Source organism: Penicillium taxi (assembly GCF_028828555.1).
Source record: "Penicillium taxi strain IBT 34144 chromosome Unknown utg000002l_segment0_segment0, whole genome shotgun sequence".
In the NCBI taxonomy this organism is placed as follows: Eukaryota; Fungi; Ascomycota; class Eurotiomycetes; order Eurotiales; family Aspergillaceae; genus Penicillium; species Penicillium taxi.
The window spans coordinates 3,616,313-3,629,398 of NW_026643204.1; the positions used below are offsets into that span (position 1 = coordinate 3,616,313).

General features: G+C 46.0%; 6 protein-coding genes across 6 annotated transcripts; 3 read left to right on the forward strand and 3 right to left on the reverse strand.

Annotated features, from left to right (window-relative positions):
• Positions 1–524: 524 nt before the first annotated feature.
• N7495_003267 (NAD(P)-dependent alcohol dehydrogenase) lies at positions 525–1,810 on the forward strand (the record flags this gene model as incomplete). The annotated part of the gene is made up of 2 exons (XM_057205936.1): positions 525–578; positions 644–1,810. The coding sequence occupies 2 exons, from the start codon at positions 525–527 to the stop codon at positions 1,808–1,810; spliced, it is 1,221 nt and encodes a 406-aa protein (XP_057066543.1).
• A 749-nt stretch (positions 1,811–2,559) lies between these two features.
• On the reverse strand, positions 2,560–3,451 carry N7495_003268 (SDR family NAD(P)-dependent oxidoreductase; the record flags this gene model as incomplete). Its single annotated transcript, XM_057205937.1, has 3 exons — positions 2,560–2,831; positions 2,895–3,325; positions 3,396–3,451. 3 exons carry the CDS (start codon positions 3,449–3,451, stop codon positions 2,560–2,562), a joined length of 759 nt encoding a protein of 252 aa, XP_057066544.1.
• A 182-nt stretch (positions 3,452–3,633) lies between these two features.
• Positions 3,634–6,000, reverse strand: N7495_003269 (Zn(II)2Cys6 transcription factor; the record flags this gene model as incomplete). Its single annotated transcript, XM_057205938.1, has 5 exons — positions 3,634–4,098; positions 4,150–4,183; positions 4,239–4,524; positions 4,573–5,849; positions 5,903–6,000. The coding sequence occupies 5 exons, from the start codon at positions 5,998–6,000 to the stop codon at positions 3,634–3,636; spliced, it is 2,160 nt and encodes a 719-aa protein (XP_057066545.1).
• A 701-nt stretch (positions 6,001–6,701) lies between these two features.
• On the forward strand, positions 6,702–7,611 carry N7495_003270 (putative 2-deoxy-D-gluconate 3-dehydrogenase; the record flags this gene model as incomplete). Its single annotated transcript, XM_057205939.1, has 3 exons — positions 6,702–6,833; positions 6,887–7,099; positions 7,162–7,611. 3 exons carry the CDS (start codon positions 6,702–6,704, stop codon positions 7,609–7,611), a joined length of 795 nt encoding a protein of 264 aa, XP_057066546.1.
• Positions 7,612–7,725: 114 nt separating this feature from the next.
• On the reverse strand, positions 7,726–8,678 carry N7495_003271 (uncharacterized protein; the record flags this gene model as incomplete). The annotated part of the gene is made up of 3 exons (XM_057205940.1): positions 7,726–7,827; positions 7,887–8,501; positions 8,562–8,678. The coding sequence occupies 3 exons, from the start codon at positions 8,676–8,678 to the stop codon at positions 7,726–7,728; spliced, it is 834 nt and encodes a 277-aa protein (XP_057066547.1).
• Positions 8,679–9,566: 888 nt separating this feature from the next.
• N7495_003272 (uncharacterized protein) lies at positions 9,567–11,249 on the forward strand (the record flags this gene model as incomplete). The annotated part of the gene is made up of 1 exon (XM_057205941.1): positions 9,567–11,249. The coding sequence occupies one exon, from the start codon at positions 9,567–9,569 to the stop codon at positions 11,247–11,249; it is 1,683 nt and encodes a 560-aa protein (XP_057066548.1).
• Between the last annotated feature and the right edge of the window lie 1,837 nt (positions 11,250–13,086).

Genomic DNA, 13,086 nt, shown 5'->3' on the forward strand with positions numbered 1-13,086 from the left:
TTCTATTATGCTACCCTCTGCTGTCCTTTGTTGTCTTCTTCATTACTCCCCTTGTCCCTTTGTTCATCTTCAAGTATTAAACAAGGCTGAAGTCTCAAGAAGAAGACCCGTGGACGACATTTGGACTTCTGGACTTCTGAATGTTGCGTCACAGTATGATATCAATATATCTCTCAAACCAGCGACTCCAAAGACCTTCCTTGAAGTGGTGGACTTCCTGGACATTTCCAAGTTTTGAGATTGACTTCGAGACATACAGCACCATCACAATAGAGCTCTGTATTGAACCTAGGTATTATCACTATATATGAGCTCCCAACTCCCGAGGTCGTGAATATCGCCATATCGGCTATAGATCAGCAACTATTCAAATGCCGACCGGGGCAATTCCGTCTCCACACCGTCATATGTTTCACCCCGCTTGGAGTATGAGGTGTTCAAAGCCGACTCAATCGCCGTTTTTCAATTCAAGATTGTTCCTGAATCTTGTTCTTTGATTCAATCAATCTACTTAGCTATTCAATATGTCAGAATCTGCCACAGCACTTGTCCTCCACGGCGCAAAGGACCTCCGTCTGGTTAGTTACGCAAGATCAATACCACGGCCATTCTAAGGGCTGTTCTAACATGACTGAACTCCCAGGAGAAACGCGATGTCACCCCTCCAACAGGTTCAGAAGTCCAAGTTGCAATCCAAGCAACAGGAATCTGCGGCTCAGACCTACACTACTACTCACACGGCCGAAATGGCGACTTCGTTGTACGAGCACCAATGTGCCTAGGCCACGAATCAGCTGGCACAATCACAGCCATAGGACCAGAAGTAACAACGCTGAAAGTGGGCGATCGCGTAGCCCTAGAAGTCGGACTGCCATGTCGGAAATGCGCCCTTTGCCAAACAGGTCGCTACAACATCTGCTCTTCAATGCAATTCCGCAGCAGTGCAAAGGCCTTCCCTCATTTGGACGGTACTCTCATGGAGCGCACAAATCACCCGGCTGGTATGTGTCATCTCTTGCCCACTCATGTATCAGACGCAGGAGGTGCGCTTGTCGAGCCTCTAGCCGTGTGTTTACATGCTATTCGGCGCTCACGCCCACCAACAAAGGAGCAGGTTGAACTTGCGCGCGCCACAGGAGAGGGCACTGCTGCGCTAGTCTTTGGCGCAGGTGCTATCGGTCTGCTCCTCGCTTCGGCATTGGCTGCATCGGAAAATTTCTCTACAATTGTCGTTGCCGATATCGATGCTGCGCGTCTGAAGATCGCTGCCGGGCTCGGACTCGGGCTGAAAACTGCTCTTATTCCGCGCAGTGACCCTGCAAATCCACCTCCTGCCAAGGATGCCCCTCATGCGGATCAGACCGCGTATGCGCTACAGAGTGCCCAGCGTCTCGCTAGCACGCTAGTCAAGACTGCTACAGAGGGCGATACTAGTCTGCTGGGATTTAGTCGTGTGTACGACTGCACTGGTGTTCCGGCCTGTGTACAAGCGGGAATTTATGCTTCGGCGCCTGGTGGTGTGCTGGTTCAGATCGGTATGGGTAACCCTATACAGACACTTCCTGTTGGTGCAGCTGCGCTGCGTGAGGTCGATATCATTGGCGTGTTCCGGTATGATGGGTATGCTTATCCAGCTGCTATTTCCTTGTTGGCTAGTGGGAAATTGAAGACGACTGAAGAGAAGGTTGTTACTCATCGGCTGACGCTGGAGGAGGGTGAGCGAGCTTTTACGCTCGCTGGAAAGGGCGTGGATGAGAGCGGTAACCCGGTTGTCAAGGTTATCATCGAAGGGCCTCGGGCGAGTCTGTGATCAGTTTCAAAGCCCAAGGCTATTATTTGATGTTGATAATTTGTATCAAAAAATATATATGAGAGTGATATCCAGGAGGCAAAGATTTGAGCAAAACAGTCTAAGTGATACACCAACCGGTTACTGATTTCTTCCGCGCAAAAGGGCTATCTCTTCTGAGTGAACCTAGTGGAGCGAACACAGCACCAATTGACGGTGAAAAGATCATTTTCCAAGGCCAGGCAAATCTCTACCGATCATGTTTGGTATGTCTCGTTACAGCAAAGATGAAACAGACATTTTTGAGTACTTAAAGGTTATAAAAAGAGGAGTTGAATCATATTTCACCATTCTTTGCCTATGCGACTATCAATTTTTTTGTCCATGCGCATAAGAAATGCGACTCTGATCAGCTAAGCATTCGTAATGTTTCAACGAAAAAAAGCTGGGCTACCAACAACATAGCAGCAGCGAAGTCAACTTCAGCTACAGGTGTGCTTTCTGGCTTGAAACCTGCAGCATATCCCTGGTTATTTGACATTATCATGTTTTTGTTCGCAAATATTTTATCCCAACCTATCATAATATTCATTTTTGTCTGCGACTTTGTTAGTAATCGAAATAGCAGTTTGGTTCATGGATTAGAAGCTCCTAGAGTTAGAGCTCACTATAAATCTAGATTGTTTTCCAAGTAATTTTGAGAATGGCGATATATATTGACCTCTGTCATAAGAGTGTTATCTACATTGTCTCTGCACAATAGATCAGACTTATTTCAACCCTCCGGCTAACAAGAGGCTTTGACCAGTCATATAGCCAGTCTTAACAAGCATCGTAACGACATTAGCAGTTTCCCCCGGCGTACCCAGCCTCTTGAGTGGGATCCCAGTAACAACCTCAGGAATAGCAGCCGCATTAGGGATTAGACCAGTATCACCAATCATAGCTGGCGCAACATCGTTAACACTGATATTGAACTCGGCCAGACGAGTAGACAGGTTTTTCATCATTCCTGTCAAGCCACCTTTCGAAGCAGCGTAGTCTACGCAGCAATTAGTTAGATGCTCAAACTTAGTTACTAAATTCTGAGGAAGGAATCACACACGGCATCCGTTAATACCACCCCCGTGCGCTGCGATGGACGACATGAATATAATGCGTCCCCAATTCTGAGCTTTCATATGATCCACAACGCCCTTGACTAGAATGAACGATGCGCGCAGGTTGACGTTCAATGTAAGGTCGAACTCTTCCAGCGAGATGTCCCACACATTCTGTATGCGCTTTCCGTATCCAGCGTTTGAGATAAGGATATCTGGTCGTTGGCCGTGTTCCTTTTCAATTCCCTGGAACATGGCTTCGATTTGATCGGCGGATCCGACATCGACCTGGTGGACTGAGATGCGGAGTTTCAGCTCGGCGTATTTGGATTGTAGATCTGTTACTATCTGCTTCATTGCTGTTAAATTGGTCGAGTAGGTTAAGGCTAGGTGGACTCCATTCTGTGCGAGCTGATATGCACATGCTCCGCCGATGCTGGAATTAAGGTGCAATTGTTAGTTTTCTATTCATGCAACTACTATGAGACGGATGAGATCAAGCTTACCCTCCTGATGCGCCGGTGATTAGCGCTAGCCGACCGCGGATCTCGTTCGAAGACATTATATTATGCAAGGAAACTTTGCGTATATGGTTTAAAGAAAGCAAGGAAATCCAAACAAGCAAAAGCTGGGGTTCAGAAAGTCAATAATGCATTTACCTCGGCGGTTGAAGCTTGGAATTTCCGGGCGGGGATATCGGCCCCACAACCAATAGCCGTGACAAAATCGGCATTTGAAGAGCACCTAAAAGAGAAGGTTGGTGCTGATATCTCCTAGCCATGAGGATGGTTGCCAATTTTGCGCCCCAGGTTGAAAGGAATCAGCCATGTTTTGGAATGCGTCCAATCCTAGCAGGCCGCCCGATATTGGATCTCCGGACACATAGTCGCCCACTGCTTCTAAATCCAGCCATGAGAAGTCGTTCGCAGGACTGAAATCCATGTACGCGTCGACTGGGTCTGTGATTGGGTCTGTGACTGGGTTTGTGAGGGCTGTTCGCAAGGCGAAGCCATTTGTCGGTGGCGTTTCTGCAGCCGAGGGTACCGCCGTGGATGTCTTTGGCTTCCACAGAAGTTCTAATAGACGGGAGTAGCGTGATCCGATATCATCTGGGCCGGCGCTTGATTGTCTGAGGACTTCTGTGGTTCGAGCAACTAAGCCTTGGACCTTTGCCTCTTCTGAAGGAACCATCATGCCGAAAGAACGGGCCTGAGGGTGGTGTTAGTGAAGGTGAAGATATCTAACAGGACAAGGACTTACCTTATAAAGGAAAACTGCTGAATAGATTCCGTATCTGTCCCGAAGTGGTGTCAGAAATGAGCTGAATGAGGGGCTTGGGGAAAGCTTACAGATAGAAGCGCAGTGGCATGAAATGCAAATGCTTCTCTGGATCTACATTGTCAACGAGAATAGTCAGATACGCCTTCGCCGCATCGACAGATTCATAAATAAATCTAGAATCTGGCATTGAAGCCACGTTCTTGAAGGTGCTGATGAGTTGATCTCTGTGGGAAATCCCGTCAGCTTTCGGCTTCGCCAGAGACTGAGAGATCGCAGCCTGGAACGCGAAAGCAGTTGTGTAAAGGCGCAGGTATTCGTAGGATAATTGGAGAGTTGCACGCATTGGTGCCGAGCCTGCTCCATGTTAGATCAAAGAAAGGAACAGTGAATGGTCCGCCTTACAATCCAGAGGTCCCCAAAGAGATTTCCATCGCAAGATGGCCAGGCGAAAGTCATCGACATATTTCACATAATCTCCCATCAGCATCATCTGACTACTCGCGCGCATGCCAGAGTACAAAACCTCATGGACATTGCCATAAAGCTGGGTTAGATCTAACTGGGCCTGAAGAATCTTAGAGTAATCCTCATCTCCCTCCTTGATGGGCTGTAGCGATGGGAAATCATGGCTAACAAGGCCAGTCATAGGACCCGGACCGCGCGACCAGAATGCGCGACCGATCCTTACTGAAATGAGTCGATCAGAAACATAGCAGTTAGCCCAAGCCAGTCTCCGACGAGCTTCAGTAGCCTGATCACCATATTGATCTCCACGGAAAGATGTCCGATCTAGACCCATAAAATAGCCAGACCTTAAAGCTAGCCCAACATGCATCCAAGCAGCTCGATCTTCTTCCCCGCGTCCAACCCGCTCGATACTTGATCGTAGACCCTGCGGCTCCCATTCTGCCAGCAAAAGGAGAGCTTCAACAGCATCCACATCACAGTCGGCCCCGGCAGATATGGCCGAGATCAGTTCTAGCATATACTTTGAACAGAATTCGTGGATCTCTGGCCGTTCAACGACATCCTTCGATGCGACTGTTAAGACTGCAGTGAGTAAGTACTTGTCATTATTGGCAAATTCATTGAGAGTAGCGCGGTCGAAGTACTTGCGCGGAACCAATGGGAGATATGGATGGAAATTCTCCGCGTAGCGGGTGATCAGCAGCCACACCGTATCAGAATCAAGAGATCGGGATTGAACCAGCCGATAAGCTCTGATGCCAGTGCTAGGGACGTTGAAATCCGACAGGGAAATGGAATTACGTAGGCCGTTATAAGCCGAGAAGCCGTCAGATCCCGACTGCGCACGATCAGCTCGCCCGTCGGCGATACCTGTCAAGCACTGCCAAGCATCGGAAGGGTTTCGCGGGACCGATCCAATTGAAGCGTCATCTTCTTCCACAGCTGCAGCAGAAGCCGAGGGATGGTTCGGCGAGACAAAGACCACCGGCCCGGGATACGACGCAGAAGGACGGCGAACGGGTTCTAAGTCTGTCGGGCTAGATGTGTCTGAATTCCTATTCTTATTTGGTGAGGGGATGGTTGGAGTAAAGTTCTTTATCTTGTTCTTGCGGATTCGGCGTCCGCCACGATTAGAGCCTCCAAGCACACATTCGCGGTGTTCGCGAACACATCGCTGGCAAGGCGGCTTACCCGGATTGCCGTTACTGTCACTGAGGGCCGTTAGATGGGTCAAAAGCTGCGGACTTGTGAACTTCAGACTTACAGGTCGCACCGTGATTTGCGCTGTCGACAGTGCAAACAAGCTCGGGATACGCGCTTAAGGATGTGCTCATGAGAGGTTTGCGGTGACTCTATCTCCATTTTTGTATGGGAAGTCAGAGATAATGGCACTCATGGCATGACAGTCATGTTTTCAAGGAGAGAAGGTTCCTCTTGACCCCACATAAAGAAGCTCGAGCCCATTACTCATCGTTTTTCTGGGGAAATCCAATCTAATTTTATGTTTCTTGGCTTTTTCCTTTCCTTTTCAGGAGTAAATGGCTGCCGCTTTTACTTATATAGTTCTAGGTCTAGTTCAAGTTTGAAGTTGATCAGTGAGCCAGGAGAATGAACCTATAGTCAAAGAACACTACTTCTCTTGTTGTTCTCTTCTTAATTGGTCTATCAATAAATTGGAACATAGATGTGCATTGTGTAGTAGAAATGGCTCATTGATAAATCGACATAGCAACTTTTTAAAGCGGCGACTTATATACCCCAAGCTCATCAAGTATACAAAGCTGCATGTGGGGTTGGATCACGAGGACTAAAGCTCTCATCATGTGATTTCATGTATAGTCTGTAGTTACTGTATGCAGCTCTACGGAGTAATTACTCCGTCAATTTTAATGATGAATTCAATTGCCGACGGTTATTCAACCGGATAGACACTTACCCGATCGGTCCATCGTTAATCATTCCACCCCGCGTGTGGGGAAACAATACATTATGTCCGGACATTGGGTTTTCTTCTTCTCCTTTCCCTTTCCTTTAAAATTCCCTCGATTCAACTATACACACCAATGTCAACATCCGTAGAGTCTTTGTTCTCCCTGAGCGGGAAAACAGCCCTCGTCACTGGCGGAACTCGAGGCATTGGCCAAGCTATGGCCCTTGCTTTAGCTGAAGCTGGTGCCGATATCATTCTCGTTCAGGTTCGAGAAAACTCTGTAGATGAAGACAAAACGAAAATACTAACATCTATCAGAGAGACTCCGTCAATACCGAGACCAAGGACAAGATCGTCCAACTAGGTCGCAAAGTCTGGATTCACGTCGCAGAGCTATCAGATCGCAAGGCAGTCAAGGCTATTGTTCCTACATTGACAAGCCAAGGTCTTAAGCCTAACATTCTTCTGAATTGCGCCGGTATTCAACGACGACATCCGTCTGAGGAGTTTCCCGATGAAGACTGGGATGAGGTAAGTACAATAACTGTTTTCTGCATGCATCAGAGCAGCTCTAAAATTGTTTTTTTTTGAAGGTTCTGGAGGTTAATCTCTCCTCCGTTTTTGTTCTTTGCCGGGAATTCGCCTCTGTCCTTCTTGCCCGGGATGCCTCTGAATTCCCATCCGGCCACCGCGGCTCCATCATCAACATTGCCTCCCTCCTCACCTTCCAGGGAGGACTTACTGTACCAGCATATGCAGCCTCCAAGGGTGGAGTTGGCCAGCTGACCAAAGCACTTTCCAACGAATGGACGAGCAAAGGTATCAACGTCAATGCCATTGCACCTGGTTATATTGCTACGGATATGAACACTGCTCTTATTAACGATGCCACCCGTAACCCTCAGATTATGGCTCGCATTCCGGCCGGTCGATGGGGCAAGCCAGAAGATTTCAAGGGACCAGTCGTCTTCTTGGCTAGTGCTGCCAGCGGGTATATCTCTGGCGAGATACTTACCGTGGATGGTGGCTGGATGGGTCGGTGATCTTGTGTGGATACCAGGAGTTTCTTGTAAATAATACATGTTCTATTTACTATCTGAAATCGAATAGACTGCTTTCATGTTCTGTTTTATCATCATGCGTGATTGTATGATTCATCATTGTTGAAAATTCATAGAGTAGCCACCGGTCTTGGGGTCTTGAACAAAGTTGAAGTTATCTGTAGACAATCCAAAGGGCTTTAAGATGCCATTGCCCAGCTGAAGTAGATATCGAATTAGCAGTCATCCAAATTCAAGATACTCATATCAAAACTCACATCCTTCATCTTCGACATCATCTCCCCCATCTCGTTTTCTCGTGCCTTTTCGATCCGACTGGGCAGGTCCTGGAGGGCTCGCTGCACAATCCGTCTATCATCTTTGGGTAGATTTTCCATTTTAGAAAGAGCTTGGTAGTCTTCCGCCGCACCTGATAAGCTAGCCCATCCTCCCAACTGTGATTTTGCCTTGGCACGACGCATAAGAGCCTTGGCCCGGATTCGCATGACATTGCTGCGTTGTTCATCTTGTTCCTTTAGACGTTTGAGTTGGATCTCTTCTGCCTCTTCGTCATCCCCAGAGATCTCGACCACAGCATCCTTTTCTTTGTTCGGGCTCGCGTCGCTCTCGTCTTTATTTTTGTGAGTGGTTGGGGGTATAATTTTATCAAGTCGGTCAAGGGAAAGAGTGGCAGAATCAACTGCGGCTTTCCAATCCTCCAATTTCAGATAGCAAGCAGAGATGTTGCTTCGGAGAACAGCGACATCGTAATCGAGGTAATTTGGGCACGAAGCAAGAGCCCGGTCATAGCAAGAGATTGCCTGATCGTAGCATGCAGAGCTGAATAGTTGGTTCGCTTCCAATTTAATTTCCTTCGACTGTTTCAGAAGCTCCTGCATTCATTCCAGTAGAGGTTAGCCCGTGATACTCGTGCTTTGAGGTCGTTGACTTACTGCTTCTTCCTCTGCCGGGAAGCGCGCGTCGTGAAATTCCTCCTCGCTGTCTGAATCATCTCCCTCAGATTCTTTCGATCGCTTTTCAGCAGGTGCTGAATGCTTAGAGCTACTCATTTTCGGTGAGATGTAGCGTTGGAACAAGAATGGTTGTGTCAACTAATCACGGGACTGATAAGCTTTCCCCACGCTCTTATCGCCATCAATCTTCGTCTACTCTCATGAGAACTTCCTGAACTTCCTGCAAATATAGATTAAGCCCAGCTCGAGTCCCTTGTATCACTAAAAATGAGAGTGAAACCTTGGAAGTCAGAGTGAATGCTCAAGTGATTGATTTTCACTACATCTTTCATTTACAATCCTCATATTATAAAATCGATTTCTTAGTGCTTCTTACCCAGTCGAGGTCATCATCTATCATTGATTCTTCTTCATCTGAGAATCTTGAATATTTGGGCTCTGTCGGCGTATAAATGAGATGCTGACACCATGCTGTAAGTTTAAGCTACCCACTTCGCCCTAATAGCCCTAATATGACCAAGAGCTACGGCTCCTGTGTTCAGAGTACTCAGCTAGGCACAAGGGAACAGTTGATTTTGGGACTACAATGAATTGTACCATTGTGCGAAGAATGTTTTTGTCCCTGGTGAAAGACATTCTGGCTAAAATTGGCGACACAAACAAAGTGCTTTCCGGGTTAGAAACAATGGCGAGAAAAGAGAGTCTTGGTCCTCATTGTCTATTCCAAGACTAATAATGGCTATGAGAAACACAATATAAGGAATCTTCGTTCATTTCTTCATCAAGAATAAGACTAATTTGTCTAGTATTATTGAGTACAACAAAGGACTTGAAATTCCCCCCTCCTCGGACTTGGTATAAAGTCCTCTACATATCCGACTTCAAACCGTTCAAACCAAGCACAATTTACCACTAACAAACCATAGCAATCTTTAAATCTTCTTCATTTCATCTTTACAACAAATAACATATCTAACATTCAAAATGACTAGCGCCAGAGACAACAAGAAAAAGACACAGTACCGCCGGCACCACGCACCACAAAAATCAATGCTCCAATCAATTGAAGACTTGCGACGACCGAGCTCGTCCTCGTCCATCTCAACCAAAGCTGATAATTACGACTTAGACTTTAAGAAAACATCAGAGTATCAAACGATGCGCGGTCAAATGAGCGAATACGAGGTTAGACTGCGGGAACAAACATACAAAGCTAACGATCTAGAGAAAGAGGCTCTTGGACTACGAACAAGACTTAACAGAGAGTTAAAACGCATTGACGAAAATGAAAAGCACATTGATCGTGTGGAAAAGACTTGTCAGAGACTCCAAGATATTAAAGTCAACCATGGAAATACCAACAAGAGCTCAGAAAATCACTTGAAAAGACAAATTTCCTCTACCGAAAAGAATGCAAAGCTTGTAAGGAATGGCCTCAAAGCCGTTTTTCATAATGTTTGTGACTTGAAGGAGAGTATCAAACGCGCTGTGGACAAGGGACAGTTTATGAAAGAGGCTGCTCAAAATGTACGATCGGACTTGCAAGAATCAACCAAAAATTTGCAAGATGTCTTGGATTACTGTCAGAGACTCACATGTACTTCTGAAGAAACCATCAAGGCGATGGTCGATACGGCGGAGATTCAGGCTGCAAAACTGGGCGTCTACCGTGCTAACTATGAACGAAACTTTAGAAGAAAGGAAGGGAAAGGAATCAAAGATAAATCAGATGTATATCCTTTGAATCAATCTCTGGATATTCTAGCTTCTACACCATCCGATTCTGTCTGGTGGAGAGAGTGGTTGTCAGAGGAGTTCAGCAAGAGGAACAATGTCGACGGCTTTTTGCTACGGGATCCCCCAGATGTCATAATGGGGGATTCAGATGAAGAGATGGAAATCGTAAAGAAATTGAGACCATCTCATGGTCCAATGGAAGGAGTCGAGTTTTATGACTGTGTTCGATATGCGCCTACTACAACTCCTCCCCCTCGGGCACCGAGTCCAGAACAGAAGTACTATAATCAATACCGCTCACGATTCCCAGTGTCAAAAAGTGGCAATAAAGATACAATGGATTGGATCTCAACTGATGAATTCAATCCTCCATGCTCCATTCGTCGCAAGCTGCAAAAAAACTCGGACTGCTGGAACTGTGGGCAATGCGATATCTGTCAAGTTTCTCAGAAAATGGAACAGTTCGGCTTTCACAGACATATCGATCCCGAAGCTGCGTACCAACAAGCTGCAGCAGAGAAGGCGGAGAAGATCGAATTCCGTCAAGAAATCCAACAAGTGATTCGTGAGTCTTTGCCGGTCAAAGATGCTTGTTCAGGCACTAACACATCCACACAGCCAATGATTGCTATTGGAGTTCCTGGAAAGTGGAGTAATGAAGCTGAGGCCGTTGATACAGTGCTACGTGCTTTCTGTGAGTGGGTGTGGAAAATGGTCCAATATTATGGACTTACATGGTACACCGCTATTGGAGGCCTGGTTGCTTTGTCGGCGATGTGGCCTCGAGATGATAGCTGGCTCAGAGCTAATGAAGTCCCTGCTAGTGTTTTCGCTAAGCTACAAGAACCTACTATCTGGGAATCTAAGCCTATCATCTACTTGAAGTATAAGTTCAACGAAATGATCGATGACCGAGCGGTCTTTGGATAAATAAAATCAATAAAATAAAAAAGTCTAAAAAACAGAAAATTCCTCTCGCTGGAGATTCGTAGACTTGTAAAGGGAAATAAAAAAGTCGTACAATCAGACTTGGGTACCTAGTGCAGTGGGGAGCCCTATATCGTATTAAGGAGGCCTGCGGCGGCAGAACCGAGTAATACCATTTATCTAGAAGTTATAATAGTTACAGAATGAACACCTTTACACACCTCTTTACTTTTGACTCTCTACTATCACTGAGCTTTCCCTCGTGGTTATGGACCTTATGGTTGGTTTATCTTGGCTGAATTGACTTGCGCGTTCCGACCATGCTGCCTAAAGCTTTCCCCATTTCACTAGGTAAAGACAGCGTTAGAAATTTAGAAGATACGAGAGGAAAGTACATATTCTTGAAGCAAGGCCTCCCCATGTCAAAATATTCGGCAGAATTTTTTATCATAGAGAGCATGCGGTAACTGTATCTCGACAACTTCACCTCTGGATATGATAATATTTCAAAATGGAAGGAAAATTCAGACACGTGTATCCTACAAATCCTATGAAGAGGTAGATTATTAGGTGCAGCCTGACTTCCCCGGCAAGAAACGGCCCCTGACTACAAACTCCAAGCTCATATATTTCAAAGCACTACTCTAAATAACCTGCCTGGAGGGTCCTTATCCGACAGTAGCCTAACATAGTCATTGGTAGATGGTGCTCTATCCATATACACCAAAGTCACTTGGGATTAGATGATTGGAACTTGTGAGTTGGTGACATGCCTATAGGTATTAAATATCTATTACAGAATTAGCTGACCCCAATCAACTCTTTGCAGACTACTAATTCAGCACCTAGAAAAAACAACAGCATCACAACACTGGAAATGTCAGATGATTTGAAGTGGGCATCTTCCATACCCTAAAATGAGTTCACATGAAGTAGCTGTTGCCTAACTTTCTCATCTTCTTAGCCTTAAAGGTAGAGTTGCCGTCATTACTGGCTCATAATTTGATCTGGACTAAGCAATCGCTTTGGCACTATCTCTAGAGGGCGCGAGTGTTGTATGCAGCTACATCACACCCGCTGGTGGATATGAGAATGTCAATCTGCTAACGAACGCGGTAATTTCTCAGACGGCCCAAGATAGGAAGGTGTGGACATTATTTCAGCTCTTCAAAGCATTTGAACCCTACTTGGGTAACTTGAATGTGCCCAATCAGCAGTCAATGCTTCAAAGATTACGATATACCGTAAAGCGATGGGCCTTCTTCAAAACGCCAAAAAAGAAAGAGATAACGCAATAAAACACCGAAGACCATTTTGCGTGTGGAATAATGTAAGAAATACTGTGTCCCAAAGCGCTGACAGTATTTGAACAAAGAATACATCTTCGACTTTCATTGTCGTTGTTCTTCTGTCAATGAGCGCTCCCAGCCATAAAAAACTATATTCCGAGGATATCCGAATGTAGAGTCAAGCCGAGAAACAATCAGAAAAATGTGATAAGTCCATGAATGCATGTATCTGTTACAGAACACGGGGAAAATGTCGCCCGATGTAAATATAGCCAGCTTGACAAGTACGGACTAGATTAGCGAGATTTGAGTTGGTTGTACTGGAATAAAAAACACAGACGAATAAGAAATTTGGCCCAGGGACTAAACCACCACCATAGCTGAAGTTTCTGAGTCTGTTCAATATACCCGAAGAGAGTTGAAGGTGCTCTTGGGACCATGAGAATCGCGCATCGAGTCTAGACGTCGTCTCATCGTACGATGTGGGACAAAAATCCGACGCAGGAGATTGCGTATAACATGTGAAAACGTAGAGAGCTGCACAACGCCTC